General features: G+C 38.0%; 1 protein-coding gene across 1 annotated transcript in view; it reads left to right on the forward strand.

Moving 5' to 3' along the window:
• The window catches only part of ADAMTS3 (ADAM metallopeptidase with thrombospondin type 1 motif 3), a 219,164-nt gene that overhangs the window by 102,150 nt on the left and 89,970 nt on the right, over positions 1-27,044 (forward strand). Inside the window, exon 4 of the mRNA XM_087826545.1 lies at positions 8,792-8,948. Within this exon, the coding sequence (XP_087682671.1) occupies positions 8,792-8,948 (157 nt within the window). The remainder of the gene's footprint in view (positions 1-8,791; positions 8,949-27,044) is intronic.

The following is a 27,044-nucleotide window of genomic DNA, read 5'->3' on the forward strand; positions in this document are numbered from 1 at the left end:
TTTTTAAAATTTGTTTTGGAGTAAGAGAATAAATATCCAAAAAGTCCTTTTGATTGGCACAGTACTGTTTAGGCAGTTTTCCTCCAACTGTAATTTCCAGACTACTACTATTTGCAGCATTGAAATGCTTGTTAAAATTGCAGATTTCTGATCCCCATCCCAGTCCTTTTGAGTCAGGCTTTCTGGAGTTGAAACACGGAAAAGTCTCTGAGGTTGGGACCCAGTTTCTTTGGCACACTAAAGTTTGCAACCTACTTTATGTTTGTCTTATGTTCATATCTCAAGTCATTTATCTTGGGAATAAGTGGGTCTTGGGATACTGGCAGGAATAATAGCTTGTCACATTCACATCTTTCTTGGGAGCTCTAATATTGAGAGATAATTTAACTGGAAGTAATTCAGAGATTGTCTAGCAAAGTTCTTGTAGTTTTACAGATTATGAAATTGAGCCCCAAAAAGCTTAAATGACTTTTCAGAAGTCATATTAAGTAGTAGCAAAGCTATGACCAGAACCCAAATCTTGTGTAAACCAAGCGAGGTTCCTCCTTTATACCTTCTAAGACGAGGTAGGTTCATCTTATCTTTAAGCTTGGCAGTTAGGTATGTTAATGAAAAGATCATAAAGGAAATCTTGAGGATTTAATCAGAAGGGATCTACCAGTTTGCTGAATTGACCGTGTTTTTTAATAAATTGAATGTTTGCAGTATTTGATCTTGTTAGGGCTTTAGTTGTCTGACTTAAGTTTTTTCTTAGAGATTTTCTTTTATGTCCTCATAAACCTTATCATGGCTCAGGAAAATTACTCAGATAAAAATGCCTTAATATGAAAAATCAAACATGAAAAGCCAGATATTGATCAGTTATGTAATGCACAGAATTTACAAAGTAAAAATGAACTAGTTTTTCAGGAGAAGCAAAACTGCCTTTTATTATAATGTGGGAGGTTTTTTTAAATTTATTTATATTTTTTCCTGGATTCTCACAGAGAAGACAGTGTAGGATTATAATACTGAGAGAGGTCCCCAACAACAACCATACTGTTACTGTTAGCTTTCTTGGCTCTCTTTTTGTGTACTCTCTTTCATCATAGGCTGATAGGTTAATACTTTATACAGTTGAATGAAAAAAGTCCTATTAGGGGCCCAAATAACGGTGGCCTGGCTTAATGGAGGCAGGGGCTGGTAATGGAGATTAGAGAAAATTAGTGGAACTGGACTGGATGCATAGGAAATCCTTCAGTCTTTAGGAAATTCTCCTAGAATTGTATTTTTTGCAATCTAGATTTTGATAAGAATCAGGCAGCAGAGTTTGGAGGCTATGCTCTCTAATAAAGGAACTGAATTGTTGATATCCAATGTAACTGATTAAGGTTCGATTGCTTGCCTTAGCAATTAATTGAATTGTGAGTCAAGGTGGCATAATCTATCCCTCCTCCCCCTTTTTTATTTTGAAATTTAGTACTCCTGCCATAATACCTGACTGATTGGAGGGCCTACTCATCCCCTTCATGGAGGAGATTCTACAAACATACATTTAGTGTTAGTTTTCAGGGCATTGTGTTAGATGCTGTCGAGATTCAGAAGTCATCCAGAGGATCATTGTTGAATGGAATGGCAGCCAAACCCAATATAAATCTCACTTTAATCAGATTTATATTTTGATTTGGCTGACATTTTTTTCAACATTTCTTTATTTCTAGGCACTAGCACAGGTAACATAAAAAATTATAATAAAATATTAACAGTGATCAGTACCATAGAAATATTGATCAAATACTGACTGTCCAAAAAGAGTAAAAAATTTCTCCTGGCTTTGAAATAATTGAAGGCTTTATGGAAATCAGTGGCATGGCTTGGGGGGGTGGTGTTTTAGCTACTTTTTAATCTTCATGAATTTTAGCCTAATGCATCCCATATAATTAAGCTTCTTTAATCTAAGTAGTGTTTGTGGTGAACAAATACAGGTTTGAATCTGTTCTCCTCTGTTTTCCAGCCCTTCTCAACTATTTTGCCTTCCGCAACCACTGTGCTGTAGAAATTTTGGGGATATCATTGAAATGCCCCCTGAAGTTCAGGAAAGATTTGGAATCCTCGTCATGTAATAATATCTGTCCACTTTAAGGATAAAGTGGAACCAGGCAATGTGTTCAGTTGGCACCTTGATACAATAAATGTTAGAGAAAGCAACGCAGTGAAACGGTGATTCTCAGAATGTGTTTTCGTGGAACCTTAGTGAGCTAAGATATAGCTGTTGAACCACTAAAGTATAATGATAGTTTTTTCAATATTACGTACACATTCATTCTCTCGCACACATTAATATAAAATTTTCTCTGTCTCTTCCAGACATTTAAAACTAAATTAAGCTTAATTAAACTAGTTTAAAACTTAAACTAGACATTTAAAACTTATTACTGCTCTCCTATGCTATGTTAAAATTATAGCCAATTTAGCACAGCATAATGAATATGTAGTTCACTTCAGTTTGTTATTTATTATATTACTTGGCACATATCTCCTGGCATTCCAAAAACAGCTACCGAGCTCTACTCTCCTTCCTGAAAAGATTTGAGAATCACTGCAGTAAAACAATTTTGGGTGTCACAGTTATAAATGAAACGTGTCCATAGCATAAGTTTTTTAGAATATCTGGCACAGGATTTTCAAGAAAATCTCAATAATTCTTGTTGGAATGCCTTTTAAAATGACTTCTCTACTGGTTTTCATTTTAAACCAAATCAAATACATTTTAGTCTTTTCTTCATGACTGATGTTTATTATTACCATCCTATAAAGGCTAGAACTTTATACTCGTTGTAGGGCTTTAACGTTTATAAGGGCACTCGTAGACATGATCTCATCTGAAACTCCCTGCGCCCCACACTCTGCTTTCCTTTGCCACTCGCACTCTGGTGAGGATTAGGGAGCCATCTAACCTGGTCTATAGGACGGGTGTCAGCTATGGCTTGAAGACCCCTCCCAGTGGGTAAGGAGTGTGGTCTTTGTGATAGCTCTTTCCATGCTCACAGGCTGTTTGGCTTAATTCTGAATTCTTGGCAATGTTTGAGTTGAGTGATGGAACTGGAAGAGACTACCAGACCAGAGGGGAGTAATGCAGCTGGATTTCTCGCATAGATCATTGTTTTCTAAAATCCCCTCTGAAATGCTGTCAGAGGGCCTGTGTGAAGACTTAATTAAAGCATAATAAGGTATGCTCAATATAATATGCTTAATGCCCTATTAAACATAAATACTGTAAAAATTATTCTGTGTTAAATTTTGGAAAATAATTTGAGAAATACAATAAATATTTTCTATTTGGTGCACGGGAGTAGAGAATGATAAATGTGCAGAGCTTTGTATTATAGAGGGAAATTTATGAAATGCTATCTTGATATCATATGTCATTTAAGTTAGCATTAAAGATGAATTAAAAAATGATTGTATCTGTTAAAACAGTCTCTTAGGACCATTTGTAATCATATGTGTGACATTTCTAATTTTTGTTGTTGTAATCCTCACCCGAGGATATTTTTTCATTGATTTTTAGAGAGATTGGAAGGGAGGGGGGAAGAAGTGAGAGAGAGAAACATCAGTGTGAGAGAGACACGTTGATTGATTGCCTCCCACACGAACCCCAACCAGGGCAGGGATCGAACCAGCAACCCATGTACGTAGGTGCCCTTGACAAGGAATTGAACCCACAACCCTTTGGTGTGCAGACAATGTTCGAACCACTGAGCCACACCATCCAGGGCACATTCTAAATTTCTGAAGTTATACTTTAAAAGTTGTAAATTTCTGGCAGCATTATAAATAATATTAGTACTTAGAGTGCCATGGTCTGAGAGTTTTTGTTTTATACTTATTGGGTTGTATTCCTTCAAGTCTCTCTGTCATTGTATGTAATAAATATATCCTATGAAATAAAACTATGGGGACCTGAGAAAAGGGGAGTCAGTCATTTAATATGAGGGCGGGACAATGCATTGTCTTTGAGCTTCCAAAATATTTGTTGAATGAGTGACTACCTAAGTGACTATCTTAGTGGATAAAAGAGACTTTAATACTTAATTATTAGTATTGATGATTCCCCCCCTACTAACTATGCATGAGTAGTTTTGTTTAAAAATACGGGCACTTTTAAAATAATTGCTCCATTTTGGTAGCTACTGAGGGGAAAAATCAATAGTGTGGTGGGAAGGGCAGCAGAAGAGTCTAACTGTAATGGTTCCGTAGAGTCTAGAATCTGAAATATATGTGGCTTCATCACCTACTCTTTCCATAAGTCTTTGTAACATCTCTTCAGCCCCTGTTACTCTAATTAGGTAAGGTTGATGTCTAATTTCCTCCTCACAGTCTTCGTTCTTGGTTGTTCTTCATTGCAGTTACTTTTACTTCACCAAAACTCTCCCACTTAGATACCATGGCACTCTACTCTGCTTTCCTCCCATCTCTCTTGCCATTCTTTTCCAATTTCCCTCTAAGATGTTTTATTTTTACTTGTCCATTTCTTACTTTCTTCTCCCACCCTCCCTAAAATGTTAGGCGCCTACTTTGAGCCAGTCATTGCTCTGGGCCCTGGGAAACAGCTGTGATATGTCAAAGCCCATCCTTGATGAAAATTATGCTCCAAGGGTGACAATCATCAAGGTGATGCCTTTAAGGGGAAAAAAAGAGGCTGGAATAGTGAGTGAAGAGGAAGCTAATTCATATGGGTGGAGTTAATATGTGGGTCCAGGGCCCATGTGGCTGGTGCAGAAGAGGAAGGTATGAAACAGGAGCCTGAAAAATAGACAAGGCCAGGCCATGTAGGCCTTTGTAGGCCGTGGTCCAGAGTTCAGATTTTAGGAATTTCCTGTATAGTAGGTTGAGGTGATAAAAGTTCTCCATAGCCTTGTTTCCCAGAACTGCCCGGCAGAGACCCTTCTCTGAGTGAATGGGGCACTCACTGCCCTCAAGCACTTTTGCACTTCAGATCCTTTGCTCAAACCTGAACGGTCTCACTTCTAATGCCTTCTGTCACCCACCAGCATGACAATACTCCCACTTTTTCAAGACCACCACAAGTTGAAACATTCTTTATCTCCTCAGTATACCATTCTTTCATGTAGTTTTTCATCAAAAATGTCCTGAAGACATGTTTTGTGCCAGCCATTGTGTGGTGATTAAGAAGACAAAGGTGAATTAAGATAGACAAGTCTGCTTCAAGAGCTGCCAGTGCCTTGAGGAGACAGAACAGTAAATGCGGCATGTAGGTGAAACAGCCACGAATTTGTGTGAAGGGCCATGAAAGAAAAGAACGCATTGTTCTGAGTCAGAATGATTGACTGAGATGGGTCCTAATTTACTTGGGGGTAGCTAATCTATGTGGGGAAAAGGGAGTCAGAGTCATTTTTAAGGAATTAACATTTAAGCTGAGACTTGGAGGGGAAAAAATTAGCTAAGGGAAATATGGCATGGTGGGAGAAGGGAGTTCTAAAGAGAACCAACAGCCTTTCAAAGGCTTGAAGCTGTAAAGAGCTTGAGAACATCTAAGGAAAACCTAAACTCATCAAAGGTCCCTAATTTGGGGGCATAGTGAGGAGGTGAGAATGGCACTGCTTGAGGTTGTAGGGCAGGGCCAGGTGATGCAGGCCTTGAAGGCTATGGTAGAGAGTGTGGTTTTAAGTGCAATGAGAAGCAATTGAAATGTTTTAAACAAAAGAGTGGCATGGTTTTGTTTGAAGTTGAGACTGCCATCTGTTCATCAAAATCCATGTGTCTTTTCTCCCTGGGCACACAGCCAGATTTCATTTCCTGGCTCTCTTTGCAGTTGGCTCTGTATCTTACCCATGGAAGTAAGTGGTAGTGGTGAACACCAGTACTAAGGCTAGCTCACAACAACCTCCCATGTGGGCTTCCTCCTGCTGTTTCCCCTTCTGACTGGGCAAACTTGGGAGCCCATATTGAAATATCAGAGCATCACCCTCCACCTGGACACCTGTGTGGAGCAGAACCTCCTCCCAGCTCACCTAGAACTGGCCTGAACTTTTATGTGAGCCAGAAGGAGGTACCTGATGTTTCAGCTGTTCATGCACATTCCACTCTTTACCACATTTTAGTTTATCTAAAATTAATACGGTATTTTGAAAGAACCATTTGGCTGCTGTGCTTGGTAAAAATGTGAGACAGTGTGAACAACAGCAGAGGCCAAAGTGAAGTCCCATTGTGACCGAGACTAGGGAGATTTCAGTTAAAACAGATTTTAGATAATTTTGGATTTAGATTCAACAGCTCCTACTGATAGTTTGCTATGTTTAATACGATTGAGGGTAAAAACTCACTAAATATGACTCTCAACTGCTGTATCACTCACTTTCTGGAGTTTCCATAGCATACCTCATTGAATACCTTTAGGCATATATTTTGTTTCTTTGACTAGATTGCCCTCAACTGGAGGCAAACAAACCATGTCTTTGAGAATTTTTTTTTACACCATAGTGTCTAGTACAGTACTTTAAAAAAAAATTAACTTTATTTAAAGTAATGAATAAAAGAGTAGACTCTCAGATTTTCTGTCCATGGAATTATTGGAGGTCACATGACCCAGCTCTTACCTTGCTAATGATATTGCCTCAACCTGGCTTAAATTTTCACTACCTTCTAAGGGAAGTGTTCAGCTGTGTTAGGTTTTGTTTTGCTTGTGGTCTAGTGGGAAAAGTAACATCATGGAACCTGGAATTTGAATGTTTGCAATAGAAGGTATGGAGAAATGTCTTTTAAAGGCATGCAGGCTAATCTTCACTGCCTTCCCCATCACTTTCAAGTGTCCCCCAAAGCCATTGCTCTTTGCTCAGAGTTGCTGAATGCTTCAGTAACTACTATTTCCATCCAGAGTTAGGCACTCACCTGGGAGAACCATTATAATCTATGAAGAGTCTCAAGATAGGAGGAAGTTACATGTTTACTGTATTTGTGCTTAGTTTAGGTGTGTTTTATGAACATTATTAACCCATCCATGCCTGACAAAGGCAAAACCAGTGATGTTAAAATGACTGGTAAGAAGGCATGTAAGAATATGACACCGATGCATAATAAAAGTGACATTTGAAAAGCATGAGATCAGTGTTGGAAATTGTATTTGTAAAGGAGATGAGTCCATTGACAGTAAAAGCAACTCTGAAGGGTAAAGATGTAATCCGGCCACTTGTGAGAACACTGCATTTCACAGTACAGGAGTGGGGAATAAGTAATTGGCCAGATGAGAAAACAACTCCAGATGCTGGAGTGTGTGTGTGGCAGATTTATGCATACTATTGAATACTTGCTAGCTCACTGTTCTTTTTAGTTAAGGCCAGAGTTTCTTTAACATAGTAAGGACTAAGCATGGTGAAAGGACTTTGGTACTGTTTTCTTGTAAGACATGGCCCCCTAGGTTCAAGCGCTCTTTATATGTACATAGCATCTAGATGGGTATAGAATTGGCATCTGGAGACACCATAGCTGGTAAGATTTCCCTGTAAGGCTTACTCAGGGGAAGGAGGGGATAGCATGTATGTAGCTGTTGGTAGAAGTCAGAATGGAAAGGAGACAGAAGACAGATATGAATGTAGTAGAAAAGCTACAGTCAGAGGTGTATTACTGAAAACAAATGCTCTTTGGTAAGGTGTACCTACCTTTCGTTTCTGTGTTGTTTGATACCAGAGTGGTAGAGACATTAGACCAACATGAATTAGAAAGGTTGAGAACCTCCCCTCCCCTATCATGTTCCATAAAGGCCAGTGACCTGTGAAAATATAAAATAAGTTAAGGACCTCAGAAGAAAAATACGACTAACTTCTTGATTGGATATATTTTTTTGAAATAATTATAATTCCCACATTAACACATTATTTCTTCAACTTTGTTTTCAAGTAAATAGACAGAAATTTAAATTAATACACGTATTAATGTATGACCTTTAAAGTAGATAAATGTAACTATTTGACTATAATATAGACTTGATACTTAAGGAAGAACAAATTTCAAATCAAACAGTCATTTCGCTTCTACTATCTTACTGAATTTAGTCCTAGTGTTTTCTAAATAAACAAAAGATGAAACAGTGAGAAAAAGACACTGAATAAAGAGGTGGGAAGCATTAAATGTAAAGATAATCTTTTCAGTGTAAAAGGGTGAAACTTGAGAAGGAAAACAATATATATAAACTCATGAGGCTAGACTAAGGTAGAACAAATATGAGTTAGTTCATATTACTGAAATTAGAAAGTTGGCGTTTTTGGTGAAGCAGAGGAGGCTAATTAAAGGGGGAAGTAAGTCTATGTCCTGAGTGCACTGTGGGCTTACTCCTGTCCAGCGCAGTGGTATGAAAAGAAGATGTAAATGAGTTAAAAAAACAGGTAACAGGCATGGGCAGAAGCTCCTATGAGTTGTTACAGGAACCTAAAGATGTTTCTGGAGTTCGCACACTCCGTGAGATTTCTTTCAGAGATAAAATGCCAAGTAGAAGATACCTATGCAGTTCCTTTGCAGTCTGATGAGATGTATACATTGTATGATTTTCTTATTCTTGCCCAGTATAAAGTTCTTGTTCTACCTTAAATGAATTTTTATTCCTTTCACACATGAATTTATACCTCATGTGAATTACTGATATAACACCTTAAGCATTTCACATTTATAGCCCAAAGTGGAAGGACAGAGCATTAGTTTTCACAAATTATATTTTTACCTCTTAAAAAAAAGGTACTTGTGAGGTAAAGAGGGTAGATGTTTCTCTAAAAATTAACACATTTTATGCTTCCTGTAGGCCGGAATGATAAAAAGTGATGATGATGAATATTTCATTGAACCCTTGGAAAGAGGTAAGCAGATGGAGGAAGAAGAGGGAAGGATTCATGTTGTCTACAAGAGATCGGCAGTAGAACAGGCTCCCGTGGACATGGCCAAAGACTTCTACTACCGAGGTAGGCGCTCTGGCAAGGCTTAATAACTAACTGTAATTTTAAGATATGATGAAAGCAACTCTCTCATCAGTTAAGAGAATGTGATTGTCATGTGCTCTTATATAATGTGGAGGCAGCAGAAGAGGTTTGCAGTATTTATAAGAAATGAAATGTGGCTTGCCTTTCTAAAAATGCATATAGGGCCCTGACTGGTGCAGCTCAGTTGGTTGGGCATTGGCCCAGGCATCAGAAGGTTGCCAGTTCAATTCCCAGTCAGGGCACATCCCCCGGAGCGGGTGTGCAGGAGGCAGCCAATCCATGTTTCTCTCTCTCTCCTGCTCTCCCCTCCTCAGTCTCTAAAAATCAATAAAAATATTAAAAACATTTTAAAAAATGCATATAGGAATATATGCTATAGGCATTATTTTGTTCCAGTGCATCATTGTATCCCCAGTGTTTTTTATTATTTCTTTTAGAAGTTTCACATTAAAACTATAATTTCTCTAGCTTATATTAAAATTTGAAAATATCTGTGCTTCCTAGAAGTATCTAAGTTATGCTTTATTAATATTACTTAAAAACCATTATAATAGACATATTGACATGGCAAAGAGTTGTGTTTTGTTTTAAAACCATTGTGATAGGTATATTTGAAAATAAGTATGCTATTTGACTTGAAGGTCTATTTTCTAAAGCTTTTTACATGTGGAGAAGACAATGAGTTGAATGCTTCTGTTGAATTTTATTTCAAAGTAGCCTGGACCACTAAAGTCAAATTAAATTATGGCACATGAATATTTTTGTTTATTTTAATGAAATCTGAAAGTAACTTGGCATTAAAGAGATATTATTGGGTGTAAAATTGGGTATAAAAGTTTCCTGTATGAAGAAGAAAGGAAAATGGGGAATCTGTGTTTTAAACCAAATCTCAAAAAGTCTATATTTACCTTTGCAAGGCCAACTTTCTGAATTTCCGGTAATGGAAGTTTCCCCTAGGGAGATTTCAAGGATACAGATAATTTTCTTAATTGTGTTCAAGATTAGGAGTTGTTACCTAGTTATTATTTTGATCTTCAGATGCCACCAGCTTCCTTTAATATGCTGTTCTCATGGACTCATAAAATTTAAAATTAATTTAAAATGAATATGGCCTGAACATTTTTTGAAAAAGTTTCTGATTTGAAACAAAAAGTCTGTAATAATAAAGTATATGAAATGTGTGCCTATCCTAGAGGGTCACTGTGGTGTAACAAAGAGAAGACACTGTAGTTAGATCCACAGGTGTAGGTAGTAGCTCTACAACATCAAGTTCTATTTACCTTAAGTTAATTCTTTTCTGAGTTTCTTTATCTGTGAATGGAGTTAAAATACATTGCACAATTGTAATAAATATTAGAAATGACATATGCTTAATCAGTGCTGGATGTTGTTTTGTTATTAATTATTAGTATTCATTATTTCGTGCAAAAGGTTTACATGTTAGGAGTTTTGTTGAAGTTGAATAGTTAGCATCTCTCCTCTTCACTTGAATACATTACTGTGAATTCTCATTTATATTTTCATGTTTTAAAAAATGCCATTCTAAATCAAAGGACTAGTTATGTCAAAGGATCGACAGTAGGATACAGTGCTTTTTCTATAGTTTTGGCTGTTATACATTAATCATATCTCATATCTCTTTTGAGGCAACAGTTAAATATCTTTTAGAAAAGCATAGCTCACATGTTGTGGAATCATACTGGAAGACTGGAGATGAGATTAGTCACTGTGACTGTCTTTCTGTTTGCTCCATCTGTCACACCTATTGTTTACCAAGCTGTATCCTGTTGCTCCATTTCAATCCCTGATGGTATCTATTTCTGTAAATATCAGCTCTGGTACTTTTTATTAGTTTGCTATTTATAGGGACGAAGAGAAGATTATTTTTTCTTGAAATAAGAAAATTGTGAGAAATAATATGTTTAATACCTATTGTCTTTTTTTTTATGTTAGATTAGAGAAAATAATTTAGTAGTCATGGTATATTAGTATAAAATAATTGAATGGGATTAAGGTAATTTGAGAGATTAATTTTTTAAATTATTTAAAATTTTATAGCATCAAAATCAGCATACCCAAATTTTATAATCTAGACACTAAGACTGTTTATTTTGCATTTTGCACTCATGAATGGAAAAGATTGCCATAAATGAGAGTAATAACATTTTGGAAAGGTTCTCAGTGGTCATGGGCGAAAGCAAAAGGGATTCCTTTGTTGACTCTCAATTACCTTGAAACTTGAACCAAAATAGAACTATTCAGTTCTCCTAGAATGTTCCATGATAAAACCTAATATGAGCTTAACAATTTTTATTTTCTTATGAAGTTCTGATTGAACTGAGTTACTGGTGCTATCGTTTACCTCCTTTTGAGAATCTTAAATTGTAATCATATATTTTAGAAGTGTAAATCTCTTCCCTGGTTAAAAAGAGATTCAGATTTAGAACTGTAAGTGTGCCATAGTACAACTTTTAAATTCTTCTTTTAACTCCTTAGTTATAGGAACTGAGAGCCATGCTTTTTCATGGACTAAATACAGCTAAAAATTAAGAATATATTTTTATACTATAGTCCATCATTTTAAAATGTAAAATCGAACAGGTTCTAGGAATAGAAAGGCATATTTATTTATAAATGAAAAGCATAGTATAATATAAAATAGCACTTTTGCTGGATCAATTCAGTATATCATTTTAGGAAACATGAGGTTTTTCCTTAAAATTTATAAGAGGAAAAAACACATAAGACTTACTTAGAAACAAATGCATTTGAGGGCCATGGTCTTCATAAAGTCATCAGGAGGGGTTTTGAGCTAAGCAAGGCACTCTGACCCTACAGTTTCATCAGCAGGGCCCCTGTACTGATAGACTGCATTTTGCTAGTTGTCACAGTAATTGCCTGGCTACATTTCTTGCTTTGTTAGCTTGGCAGCTCAGAACTGCCATTCATTTGAGGTCTGTAGATTGTTGCAAGCATTCTAAATTAAAACCAATTATGATATGAACTAGGGGAGTAGTAGTGAGATAGAGAGAAGGAGTCTGATTGGATTGAGATTGAAGTAGAATTAATGGGGTTAATTGTTGGAGTACACATTAGGGTTGGAGAGAGAGACAGTGACCAAGGATGACTTGGACTTCTAATCTGGAAGACTAGAGAATTATCTTTCCAGAATTGGGGTATTCAAAATGAGAACTAGAAATAAGCTTGATGGAGGATGACAGGTTGGAATACATTAGAACATACTGCGGCGTTTTGAAGATAAATTGCAACAGTGGGTGAAGTAAAAAATGCGTAGTATATTTTCATAATCACGTCCCAGCGTCAGTGCGTGGCCTTTTATACATGTTACGGTAGGGGTGGGTAAAGGTAGCTTCCGAGTCAGGGGAGAGCTGTTGGCTTGTGGCTGCTCCGAGTGCCTCTGCTTGCCTTCCACTTCTCATTCTCAGGGCTGTGTCGTTGAGGATCAGAAGCTGTACAATGCACAGAATTGGAAACCCATGAAAGATGCTTGCTACCTATCACTGTAGGAGCGGAGGACATTATGTCCTCAGAAAAACAAGAACTAAAAATAAAAATTATGTTTCTCCTACACTCAGGAACCCTAAGCTCTTTCACCTGGATGAATGCCAACATCTATTTCTATTCCTTCCTCTAAAAAGATTTATCTGGGTTTCCAATAAAAGCCACAGCTTTGAACCTATTGAGGTAATATATTGTGTGGTACAACTCAACAACAAAACCCCCCCCAACCATTCCCACATATTGCACAGATTCTCTTTCTTTGTCTCTTAATAGGGAAGTTGTGTTGTTTTTGAAAAATATGAAGAGCTGTTTAAACATATATTGAACTCAGAAAATCACAGATACAGTGTTCTGCTTCAGAATTACTCTTTTAAAATTATAAACCTGAAGCAGTTTTAAATTTGGTAGTATAAATATTCTCTTCCCTTGTAGGACTGGCAGGTATTCATGACGCAGAGCACTGTCAGTTTCTCACAAAAACATACCACCTTTTTTATTAAACAACAACATACACTTGGCGTGCTTATGATAGCGAAACCTGTCTACTTCGTCATGGAGGGAGAGTTGAATTTCCTTCATTTTCTGATTCCTGCTTTGGGAGTATGGAATTCACATCCATTTTTGGCATGTTTAGTTTGGACAAAATTATTTTATATTTTATGGTCTTTGAATTTTTACTTGTTAACAACATGGCTAGTAAACCATTAAAGGGTCATAAAGTCCACCTCCACCATTAAATCAGTCATCAGTTTAAGCTCAGATAAAAACAAAACAAAACAAAACAAAACAAAACAAAACAAAACAAAACAAAATATACCACCGACCATCTCTTAAGGATGTGTACATTGTCATTAATAAACAAGTTCGCTTTAGGCAGTCTATGTTTTTGGGGTTTTTTTTCGGGGGGGGGCAGCTGTTACTTGTATGACATCATTCAGCTTTTCATATTTTTTATTTAATCCCTAGGCGCTTAGGCTTCTCCCTTCCAATTACAAACTATTCATTCACCAGAAGCTTTGTGTTAAAGTAATTTTTGTAATTACTTCCTACCAGTGGGAAACAAGGAATAGTAAGCCTTTATCTCCTGGCTTCCTTTCAGGATTTTCATTTTCCTGCATGAACCCAAGTGCTTGGGACGCTGGTGTGGTTGTCATGGTGCTGTGAAGGGGCCTTTGTCCCAGGTGGGAAACATGTACAAGTCTGAAATGATTTGGGAGTTGCTCCTGGTTGCTGGGGAATGAAACTATGAAATGAGAACCAGAATAATGGGAAGACTATTCCTTATTTTCGTGGTGCTAGGAACTTCCTAGGCACAGAGTCCTTCCTTGAATCTGTAGACACTCAATAGGTGCTAAAACCCTTTGTAATTGCAAGTTCTCATGACCTGTGCCCTGATCAAAGGGAAACATTGATAGGCTTGTAATACAAATGCACACACATATAGTAAACAAAAGACATTCATTTAGCAGATTTTTAAAAATTAAATGAAGCATGGAACATAGTATGTATAAATCATTAAGATCTGTCAAGGAACAACCGTAGATGTTAAATGATAAAATTTTCACGACTATGTAGTTTAGTTTGTAATCTGAAGGTCAGCCATTCATCAAGGCTAGTACCATTGGACTCATGGAAATACTAATCATATTTATGACATTCCTTTTCAGTTAGGTTTTCTTAATTCATAATCTAGGTATTTATAACAATTGTTGAAAAAAATTGAGAGAATTGAAGATTGAGTTATTACATAAAGTAATCAGGAAGCAGAGTGATAGTTAAAGAGCTTTCAGATGTGAAACATAAGGGTAATTATTTCCTTTTATTAAAATGTCTTACTGGGGCTATTCTATCCCTTCATGACCAGGTTCAATAAAAGGAATTTGTTTATGAAATAAACTTCATATTTTTCTAATAAAGAATTGAAATGGAAAGACAAACTGTATTGATAATTCAGAGCTGCTGGATTACTATTTCTTGATGCGGCATTAATGGAAAAAGAACTGGAAGGTTTTAGATATATCTTGGAAATTGAAGTGCAATTGAAAGCAGTTAATTTATATTAAGGTAGAAAGCTAATTCAGATAACTTAGGCCACGTCTCGATTCTTAAATTAAATGATTGCCTACTCAGAAGTAACTATAGCTGACCCTTGAACAACACAGGGGTTAGGGACACTGACCCCTGTGCAGTCAAAAATCTGAGTATAACTTTTGAATCCCTCCAAAACTTTACTATTGGCCTCCTGTTGAGCAGAAGCTTTACTAATAATATAAACAGTTGATTAGCACATATATTATATGCTATATGTATTATATTCTTTATCCTTACAGTACAGTATGCTACAGAAAAGAAGCTGTTATTAAGATCATAATGAAGAGAAGATACATTTACAGTACTGTGCATATTTATTGAAAAGTATCTGCATATGCAGGTGGACCTGTGTAGTTCAAACCTGTGTTGTTCAAGGCTCAACTGTCTTATCAGTTGACTCTCAAGGGAGCAATTCATACCAAGAAGGAATTTTGTTAGTAATTAAAATACATTTATTCTTTCTAAATATAAAATATATCCTATTATCAAACTATGCTTTTAGTGTTTGGTGTCATTCATGTCAACTGCTTTTGCTTAGGAGGGATGGACCCTATTTTAAGTAACACTGACGGCGCCCCTGCCAGGCGTGCCCGCTGAAACACGGGAAAGCCCATGCTTGCTTTCTCTCCATGTATGACTTACCCACTTTCATGTTAGTAAGTGGGAAGCATTTGTGTAAGGAATCCAAGTAAATCTGCAGGTTTAGTAGTCTTTTGTTTCATTATTTCTAATGTGGTTGATATTTTAGAAGAAGATAATTTGCTATAAAGTAGATTTTCTTTATTCTTTATTCTTAATTTTCTTTATTTTTGACTGTTTTCTTTTCCCTGCAGCTCATCAGTCATTAACTTTATGTAGAACAGTTATCAATGATGATTATTGTTACTCACTTCTGAGCGTCTTCATTTGGTATTTTGTAAACATTTCCCCCTGTGGTCCCTTCGCCTGCCTGCGGAAGATTCAGGTGTGTCTTTCTCAACCCTCTTTTTCTTTATAGGATCACTTTTTCCCTGTCTCCCTGCGGGGCATCTTCCTGGTGGGTGAGGTGAAGGTTAGTTACATTGAAGAGAAATGCAGTAATGACAAAAAAATAAGCATAGCCTTAAATCATTTGCTTATTTCAAAATTGTTTGAGATGAGATGATGGGCACTGTGAATTAACATGTAAGAGCTACACTTAGGTCAAAATAAATGCTCCTTTAATGCAGGATTCTGCAAGGGAGCTAAATAATTGGTTGTATTTTTTCTGGATACCAGAAGTTTTACTCAGATTTCCATTTGCTCTAAATATCTAAATTTAAAAATTCTTTTTTTTAAAAAAAAAAAATCTTTATTGATTTCAGAGAGAGGAAGGGAGGGGAAGAGACAGAGATAGAAACATCAATGATGAGAGAGTCATTGATCGGCTGCAACCCGCAACCTGGGCATGTGCCCTGACTGGAAATCGAACCCCGATCTCCTGGATCCTAGGTCAGTGCTCAACCGCTGAGCCACGCCTGGCCGGGCAAAATTTAAAAATTCTTAATGAAAATTCTTGAACTTGGGACTTGTATTTGATAAAAATATTTGTTTTAGGTGTGTTTGGAGCCATTTCCCTAAATGAGAATATGAAGTTTATTGCAGATAATTATACACAACGCATTCCTGTGTCATTTTCCACTACCTTACTGTGTATCTGCAAAAATCTTGGACATGTCTGAATGATACATTAGTTAAATTTTTTTCGCCTTTTAGAACTATTGTAACCACTTATATCCCCCCCATTCATGTATTATTTATCTTTAGAATGAGATTTTTGTTCATCATTTCAGAGCCCTGATTAATAATACCAGACATTCTAAACCTTTGTATATATTCTTTTCCAAAGGACAGTCTTTAATTCTACGTGTTTTTTAGCCAATTCCTGTGGAAGGTTTTGTTTTTTCTCTAGGGTGCTTCATAAATTGCTGTGTGCTCTTTAAGTGTCAAGAATCATGTCTGTGTAGGAGTAAAACTTTTGCATTCTACCTTCAGTCCTCTGCCTCAGCACTTTGGCAGGCTTTGTTTTCATGTGTTATCGGGTCTTACCCCATGTGGTAAAATAAATAAATAAAATCAATATCTAATAATGCCCTTTTGGTGAAAAAGTGAGTGATAAGAGCAGATTCTCTTTATGTTTTCTGCCATGATACCTGCACTAATAAAATGCCACTCTACAGCCTTCTAATAATGAAGAATTAGGATATTAAAGCAGCTTTTAATTTATTCATTCCCAGTTTTGGATCCCATACATAGATAAAGCCAATATAGGCATTCGATGCAAATTAACATTGTCGTTTCTCATTCCATGAGCCTAGGCATGGCTTTGAGTCCAGGGGATATCCCTGTGGACATCACTGGTAGGTTTAGTAAATGCCCCTCCCTATTTATGTTTAAAGGGGTATAATTAAGTTAGCCAGCCTGGATATGTTGTTTTGTCTCTTTCAATGTCCTTCTCTCATCTGTGATGACCCAACATTTGAAAAGCCAATAGATGCATCTGTATGGTTGTCATAGGGTTGCTGTCATCTGAGTTCCTCTGGGTATCTTTCCATCACTCACCAGAACTCTTTCTCTTAAATTAATGGAAGAAATGTTCTAACCTCCTCTCATCTCAGACTTATACAAGTTATTAATGAACACTTATGATATACACTAGGATTATTTTTATAGATCTGAGGCATGGACATTGGACAAAATAATCATCATCATAATCACCCAGATTTTTATTCTTGAATGAAACCCCAACTTTTATGGGTTTTTTTAATCTTTCCCAGTTATATGGCCCGAGTTACATTGTAACTCACACCTCAACTCAGAGCGTGCTCAAGTGCATCACTCCTCTCTGTTTCTTCTTTTTGACCTTCTGACAACTTTGATAAAGCAACTCAGATGATTTGAATGAACTTCAAATTTTGTATTCTGATTAGAAATAAGTAAATGAGAAGCCAAGAATTTACGCTAAGTGGTAGGAATTATGAACATGGACCTTCCTTTTTTTAACAGTGCGGCTGCATTGTAGCACATATTCATTCTTTACAAATACACATGGAGAAAACAAACAAAAGGACAAAACGGGAGAAAAAAGCCCTGCGGTCCTACGATGTAGGATGCACCTTATTTGCTTTTGTACATGTGTTTTGCATGTTAGCCAGTATGGGCTGCTTTGGCTGGCTGAGTGGGTCCCGCAGGGCTGATATTCCTTGTCTGCCTGGCTGCTGCTCGGCCCGCTGGCGTTCACCGAGTCTGCTCCCCCGGCGCAGCGGACCACCCCGAGTTCTGGCTAGGAACCCCTGCACCGGCCCATGTGACCCACCCACAGCCTTTGTGTGGACCGTGCTGGTCCTGGGTGAGCAGCTCCGGCAGCTCCCCGGGAAGCTCGGATGCCGTTCCTGCAGCACAGGAACCAAGGGGAGGCATGGCCTCCTCAGCTGCCACCGGACTGATGCGATTAAATGCTAGCAGACCTGGAGGTGTTCTCCCGGCCCCCAGAATAGTTCAGGAAAAAAGGCTTTGGCCTTGGAGGTCCTCCAAGAGCTGTACGTTTCCATTCCGTGTCCCTTCTCTTCTGAGCGGTGGCCTTGAAAGGCACCGGGAAGGAATGAGAACCACTGTCTCCCGGCTGCTTGTGTCCCTTGTCCCAGGAGCAGCCAGAATCTAAAGAGCCACGCTCGCCTCTTCCCTCCTCTGGCTAAGTGCTTCCCCCACTCCTGCAGCCTCACCGTGAGCCTCGGGGCTCGCGCTTTCTCCTAGGAGGAAAAGCAAGCAAATGAAAAAGACCTGTATGTTCCCATCTCCAGGCCTGGTGCCGATACCCGTTATATGAGAACTAAGAGGCTTAGAAAATCCTCTCTCCAGACAACCTCGCTTACAAATCCCTTTTCTTTTGAGAAATCTGTTTGAACTCCCGAAGTTGACTCTCGAGTCCCTTTATATTCTTGAGGCAACGATCCTCGCGTCGAGCGGCCTCTACCCCGTCCCCCTCCCAAGGCCTCCGGTCAGGGCCTGGGGCGATCAACAAGTAGGGTCCTCTGCACGAAGGCGGATGGATGAACAGGCCTCTGCTAGAGACCATCCGCTGCGCAGACGCGCGTTTCCGTGGCCCGCGCTGGAGTCGGTCCAGAGACCGTATGTATCAAGGGGTTGCTGAAACGGCTCTTATTGGAATCTTTTCCTCCCCCATTTTACACATGTGATTTTGGATAAATATTAAGACGTCAAATGCCAAATAGCAAAAAACAGGGTTACAAATGGAATTAATGTCGGAAAAAATAAAGTTATCTCCATAACTTTAAGCATACATTACCACGTGATTTGTAATCTGAAATGCATCGCAAATACAGCTTTAACATCCTGAGGACCTTGGAATCTTCAGTTTTCCAATGTTTTTATGTCTAAATTCTGAGTCTTAATTGTACTTTACTATTATTTTCTTTTTCTAACAAATATCTGCAAATATAGAATTTTACCCCAAATTTCACAGAATTTTATTCATGATTAAAAGAGGAAATTGAATTTATTTTCTTTGTGACTATTAAAACCTGATGTTTTGTTTATATGATTAAAAATAAATTACTTTTATGCAAATTAGAGAATAGTAGTATAGTTATCCTGAGCCCATATACTTGCTTTTTCAGATTTTTCTAACTTTCAGTCCTTAGATAGAAGAATGGTGTTGGAAGCGAAAGAGGTATCATGACCAGTCCTCCTTCAGTACAAATAGGGAGGTCATCTGTTTTAGTCTTTTACAATTCTTGGCAATAACAAAGGAAAAATTAATAAGGCCAGTCATGAAGGCAGTTTCTTACCTTCGGTACCCAGATCCAGTGACTAAAGCTTAAAGAACAGTTTGAATGTGACATACAGCAGAAAAACTAATGGGAATGGGTGATCACAGTGCTCAGTATTTAGTCCCTTACCCTTATATTTCTAGGTGTAGGGGCAGAATGTGCTTATTTCAGAAAACTTATTTTGATTAACATTAAGATGGGATCATGCACATTCTCTGTTCAGCCCCCTTTCCACACACACTCTAACCCCACCTATGGAAACGGCCATTCCTACGAAAGGCGTTTCATAACCAAAGGACGACAGTCCAGCTGTGTACATTTCTTAGAGTAAAGTTAGCCAAGGCAGATCCTGGATAAAAACAGACTCAGACATTTGAAAATGACCTCTTGAGCCAGTTTTAGAATTAGATCTTCAACCTGGTTTTTAGAAGACTAAAGAAATCAAGAATCTAAGCATTAACTTTTTAATATATACAAGACTATTTAACATGTTTCTCTTTAACAACCTTTACTATTTCCCATCTCACAGAAAAGGAAACAGGCACATTTTTCAGCCAGCTTATAAAAATCTAAAACATTTATCAGAGATGTAATACATGCCCATAGTTTATGCCATCAAAAAGTATGAAAACATGGGAATGCAGACTGGTGCAGCCACTATGGAAAACAGTATGGAGCTTCCTCAGAAAATTAAACATGGAACTGCCTTTTGACCCAGTGATTCCACTTCTAGGAATAGTCCTAAGAATCGTGAAACAATCAGAAAGACTATATGCACCGTTGTGTTCATAGCAGCACAGTTTACAATAGCTAAGATCTGCAAACAGCCCAAGTGCCCATCAGTAGATGAGTGGATAAAAAGCTGTGGGACATTCACACCATGGAATACTACGCAGCTGTAAAGAAGAAGGATCTCATACCCTTTGGGACAGTATGGAAGGACCTGGAGAATATTATGCTAAGTGAAATAAGCCAGGCAGAGAAAGACAAATATCACATCTAAAGAACTTAATAAACTGATGGACAAAACAGATTCAATGACATGGAAGCATGGATCAGACTGACAAATCTCAGAGGGAAGGGGGGGCGTGAATGGAGAGAGATTAACCAAACAATTTATATGCATATATGCATAATCCAAGGAAACAGAAAATAGTGTGATGAAGGACTGGGGAGGGGGTGGGTGTGGGGTGGAAGGGGTCAATGAGAAAAGGGGACATCTATAATATTTTGAACAATAAAAAAATAAAAAGTATGAAGACAATATGAAATGATTGATGAGTTTCAGATAACCCCCTAGTATATTATTGATACAAAATGCATTATTTTTATTTTTCTACTAGTTCCTCAATATATGTTCTCTCATCAAAAGTATAGTATACTTCAATAAAGGTTGGTAAAGAAACATACAGTTAAAAATGAATCATTTTGCATTATAATAACTGAGCTAGAAACCATGTTATGTAACTTTAGAGATATTAGTGTTTGAGGGTCTTCAAATATATTGAAAGATACCTGGGTTTTGAATCAAGATTCAATCACTGAGGAGAAAGAAAGACATCTCCAAGGAAGGAAAAAGTTTAGGTGCTCTCATTGGTGATAGTATGGTGATATTATTATTAATAGCTATTAATACTAAAAGTGGAAAAGGCACCTATAGAAATCATATTACCTCAAGGTTTATTGTTATATAATAACTAATTCAATCAGATTGTTTCAATGTCTAAGCTGTTATTGATGGGGTGAATATTTTTTTCACTTTAGTATAGTTTTAGCCCAAAGGCTTACTATTAAGGAGCTTTGTGACTTAAGTCGAGTTACTTAATGGATCAGTTCCGTTTCCTCACTTACAAGGCAAAGAAAGCAATAAATAATAGTACTTACTTTAAAGGGTTGTTCTTTGGATTATTCTGATATTGATGTAAAGCATTAAGCATTAGTTCCTGGCACTTACTAAGCACTCAGTAAAATTTACCTTTTACTACTCTTTTATCATGATTACGTTTTTCCATCATGGTAACTTTATAATCACATAAGTGTCATTAGCCATATTTCCTTGAGCATGTGGTTTTTAGGTTCGCACCCTGGCATCACTTGTGATTTCTCCTTTTGGTGTTATGCACATGCTCTCTGTTGGCTCTCTACTCTCAGCTCCCAGGAAGTTGCTCTCCAATAGAAACTTCTGTGGTGACGAGAATGTTCTGTGGTTGTGTGGTTCCGTATGGTAATCACTAGCCTCATGTAGCAATTGAGATGTGACTAGTGGACTGAGGAGCTGAATTTTTAGTTTTATTTACTTTTAGTGAATTTAAATATAAAGAGCTGCATGTGAGTAATTGTTCCTGTATTGGACAGCAAAGATCAAAGGTTTTCACCATGGTGTATATCTTCTTTAATGGTTTCAAAGTTCTTTCATAAGCCTTCTTTGAGTTTCCCCCAAATTATATGACATAGAGTAAGTGGGATTACCCTAATTTTCTTACTTTGTTCAACATTGCTATTTCAAGGTCTAGCACTGGACCTAACACAGAACAGATCTTCAATAAATGTTGATCAAATGAATGAATGAATGAATGATTTTGATACTCAGAAATGTTAAGTACTATACCTAAGGAAACTAGTTTAAATTTTTCTCCACACTCTGAATTTGATGCTAAAGTGCAGGTTTTGCAAGTATTTTTAGAAGTGAGCAAAAGGATCTTTCAACTGAAATTTGTCAGGAAGGTCAAAAATGAAACAGTCTGTAAGACAGCCAGTGTGACATGCAAGAAGACCCACAGGGCCCAAGATTCTCTGTAATTTGTAGGAGAAAATTCCAAGGAAGATAATCCACAAGTGCCCTTTTCACCTCAGATGTTTATCAAACCCAGACTCTGTAATGACGTTTCCTGCCCATGGCCTGAGGGGACTTCATGACACAGTTTGTGGGAGTACCAGAGGTCGGTGGTTGAACGGAACTCAGGAGAGACTGTGGGGTGCTCCAGATTTGTGAGTCAGAGCTTACTTACTGAGCCACGATGGTGCCTGTCACATTTCATTTCTTCCCCTTACTCTGAAGGCATTTTTTCATCTTTATGAACTTTCATGAAGAAGCTGCTCATGGGTCTCAAGTGGGAGACACAGAGTGTACAGATGGATGATACAGGTCTCCTCTGTCTTCATAAATATTTGATTGGAATTAGGGCCCTTTGCCCCTTTGTAGATATTTGGTTTTCATCACCATTGTTGCCAAGTTTCTGTAAAGAACATATTCTTTTTTTGCTACTTTCTTATCATATATTTTGCTCCTTCCATATCATATATTTTTTAATTTTTCCTTTCTTTTTTCTTTTTTTTTGCTTATCACTTATTCTCTTATCCACCCTCCACCCAGCTTGGCTCTAATCCTTAGTACTTTCCATAAGTAGTTTTCCCCATATACTGAAAGACACTTAAAAATTTCAATAGACTTTTTTTCTCGGCACTTATTCTCCTGCACCTCTTCCGGACACTTGATAACATTTTGTTTCTTTAAGTTTTCTTAAGTTTTCTGTTCTCATGCTCACTGTAACTCCCTTCCCCCTTTTTACCTCCGATCAGTTATTTGAGGGTCTCTTTTCTCTTTATCATTTAGTAGTGTATTTTCCCTCATATTTAATTTTATTTTGCATAGTTTCAAAATAGATGCTTTTTCAATGGCTCCAAGTATTATCTCTACTGAAGATCCTTAAGTCTTTCTTTATGTGGGTTTTGGAGCCTGACAGACCTGGATTCAAATAGTGGATTTGCTGTTGATTATCTCTGTGATGTTAGGTATTTTGGACAGCTCCAGGCACCATGGCCTCATCTAGGAAATTGAAATTTCACCTACCTCAATGCTGTGCTGCCCTAAGCAAGATGGATGGTCAGCTCAGTCTCTCTCACTTCCTTCCCTTTTTCTTTCTTACCACAGCCAAAACAACAACTCTTCTCGTGTTTGTTTTAGGAAAGGCTAGTTAATACCAGTTTACAAATACCTTATTTTACAAGTTTAAAAATGAAACAAACAAACAAAAAACCCAATGTGCTCACAGAAGTGATACAGTGACGTGTTTTAGAAGATCTGCCTTCCATCCTGGTGGCACATAGACTAGAGGGGTGAGAAAACGGAGGCAGTTTCGAGTTTACTGTGGTGACCCCGGTGAGGTGATGAGAGCAGCCACCGTGTCTACTCCAGTGTGAAAAAGGAAGAGGGGCTGGGACTGAGCACATTTTAGGAGCAGAGCAAAACATTTTTACAGGGCCACTTTGATGTGAGGCTGTTTGTGATCGTTATAGCCATTACGTTTTTAACTTTTAAAATTTCAAAGTCACATGCACAACTGAATGTCTTATACCTAATGTCTGAGCATAAGACTGAAATATGGGGCAGAAATCTCTTATATGTATTGCTTAGTATTTTTTTAAAATTTATCTTTATCGTGGAAAGTATTACAGATACCCCCTTTCCCCCCATTGATCCCGTCCACCCAGCATCTGCCCCTCAAGGCCTACTCCACACTATACTTAGTATTTTTTTTTAAATATACAGAAAGCATCATTTTTAAAATTTGTTTTTGAAGTCATGAAATAATTGTGGATATTCCAACATATTGTGCTTCAAAAGTAATATCATGTGTCCATCTTCATGGAAGTTGAAAGAAAGGAGAGTTGCCCGGTGAGGTGTAGCGTTGGGGGAGACATTTAGTGAGTGAGACAGGCCTCCGCGTGGCCTCCCGTCTGCTGTCGCTGCTGTGAACAGGCTCGGTTCTGTGTCTGGAATATCTTCTTGTCCCCTCTAATTAGTGTGCACTGTTCAGCTCACGTGTCCTTTGCAATGAGAGTGCTTTTCCCTGAAATTTCATAGTTCTTAGAAACTCAGTTCACTTTTATACTGTGCCACACGCTGCCTTATAATGAGAATTATTTCATGTGTTTACTCTTTAATTCATAGAAAGCTTGTTCTCAGCTCCTGCTGTTTCAGTTATTTGCAAAGTGAGTAACAAGACGCTTTGAAGATGAAGCTGTGGTGTTCTGTTCCTATTTACTTTTTTCCTGCGAGCCTCGGTGGCTCCTTGGGTCGCAGGACCTGGCCCCTGCCGGGACTCCCTTCTCGGCCTCCTTCCCCAAGAACTTCTCGTCGACCCTTCTCGCGCAGCCTCGCGTCAAGTTCGGCTTTTCCCTCTTTTCCCCTCTTTTGTATCATCGGTGACCTGTGTGGGAGATGCGCAGTGGCGTGTCTTACCCATGTTCGTCTCTGTCGAGCAACATATGTTCGACCGCTTATTACCTACCTGCGTTTTGATGTCACACAAAGACCTTTAACTCAGCACAGCCAACACCGAGCTTGTCTTTGCCCAGCCGCCGATTCCCAAACTCTCTCTGCTTCTCCTCTTAGATCCTAGTCTGAGCGAATGGTACGGACGTTCACGCAGTCAGGCCTTCTGACTTTCACACCCTTGTCTAGCTGGTAAGGAAGACCCGTGAATTATACACCCGGAAAGCTCTCAAGATAGCCCATTCAGGCTCCAGGATTTCCACTTTTGTTCAGAGCCTCATTATTTTTTGTTTCAAAAACTGCAGCAGCCTCCCAGCCATTTTCCTGCTTCTAAACCTGGCCCCCTTCTGCATTTTGAGACAGAATGTTACCAAACGTTGTGTACTGTGTTGTATGTTAACATAGTTCGTACAGGATGTGCACAACATGTGTGATAGGACATGCACAGAGATAGAAATGATAAAGAATGCAGTGAGTATTTGTATGTGTGTTTGCAACGTAGGTACCTGCCTTGGAAATTGCTGCTTTTGATTGAAGGCGTAGTGATCTTTGTAAACTGAAATATTTATTATGTCACTGTTTAGGCCAAAATTGTAAGTCATTCCTTATTGCTTGCTGGATAAAATGTGAATTTCTTAGCATTGTTCTCTGGGCCCTGGAACCTCCTTATTTTATCTGTGTTCCCCCTCATACTATTCATTAGTGACTCCCACTCCCCAATGTACATTTCTGCTTTGAACTCGACTGCGCTCTAAATTCCCTAGACACACATTTTTCCCACCCGGAGTTCTTGTTTGACCTTATGTATGCTGGACTGCATCTGTTTTCCTTTTGGGATGTGGGCATGTATCCTTATATCAGACTTTACCTGGAAAACACTAGGCCATCTTTTTGAGAAGAGAATAAATTTTAGCCGTGGATTCTTTAGCATCTGAAAGGTGGGGATAATATTTCTCATATGTGGGGACTAAATAAGATAACCCACTTCAACCCCTGGTATATATCTTTGCCAATTTTAATTTATAGCCACCTCTTATTTTTGTCTTACCTCATATGATTTTCTCCCTGGAGAATAAAAATGAAAATTGTATTTTCCTTCAAATTTCTTGTTTATTTTCATTTAAGAGAGAGCTACTTTTTTATAATTAACCTCATCTATAATTGAAGAAGAGCCTACCATAAGAGAGATTAGAGGGGGAAGTTAAAAATTGGGTTGAGAAAATAATCTCTTAAGAAAGTCATTGTTCTACATGAATACTTTACAAAAAGATCTAGACAGTTTTTCCTCCCTATTGAAATTATACTTTGTAAAGCAGAGTTTCTTAGCCTGCAAGGGCATCAAGAAGTCTGCATACTCCTTGAGTTTAATTTTCTATATATGTGCATACTTGTGTTGTTTCTTTTCTCCTAGAGGTTCCATAGCTTTTAATAAATTTTCAAGGGGCCCATTATATTAAAAAAGTTTTGGGAAAAACTGTCCTCAACTGTTTTAATATTCTTTGAGTAATTTAATTTGATTTTTCAAACCATATGTATGTATATGCTGGGAACTAAAGAGGCGAGAAATGGCTGTAATGTATGTGATGATTATGTGTGCTGCCTACCAGCTGCTGAAACTTTTAATATGAGAATATCAATTGAATAACATACCTATCACCCATAAAAAAAAAACATAATCTTTTTCCCCTCTTAAATGTATGAGTCAACTGTTCTAGTCTAATAGTATCTATTAGCTAAACTTTAAAAGATATGTTTTGGTGAGAGGGAAACATGTCCCCAAATGCTCTCTTTCTAATAATGCAGAAGATTAAAAGCAAAATATGACCACCCCTCCCAACAAGTAGGATCCTTATGTATTTGCAAGTTTAGGAAATGTATGCCACAGAAATGAAAAGGCTTTGGGGAAGAGATCTTCATTATCTTAGCCAGCAGTGGTCTTCAGAAGCGATGACATCATTGTGGCTTCACTGACTTCAGGTTTAGGCAGGAGCCAAAGCCTAGGAACTGGGCAGCTCCTTTGTCAGACGTAGTTCAGAAAAGAAGACTCAAAGGGCCTCCCTTTGAGTCGTGGCAGGCTTTGCGACTCCTTTCTTGGCCCCTTTGTGAAAGCACATGACTGGACTTGTAGAAGATTAACCCCTTTAACATTTCAGTGAAAAATTAAACAGATGCAAAGCAGCTCCATCACCTTTCTCCCTCTCTGCTGTGAATTCAGTATTATGGTGGGCAGTGAATTATTTTGAATTCCCTCAGAGAGGCCAGGGCAGTCAATGGGGACTGTGAATGAGGGCCCTCTGAAGGGCTCAGTTGTGGGTTTTCTTGGGCTTTCACTGTTCTTTATAGCATTATTCCTCTGAAAGAGTTTCCTCTGAGAGTGGGGTC

This window comes from Miniopterus natalensis, chromosome 1, assembly GCF_054644295.1.
Source record: "Miniopterus natalensis isolate mMinNat1 chromosome 1, mMinNat1.hap1, whole genome shotgun sequence".
Taxonomy (NCBI): domain Eukaryota; kingdom Metazoa; phylum Chordata; class Mammalia; order Chiroptera; family Miniopteridae; genus Miniopterus; species Miniopterus natalensis.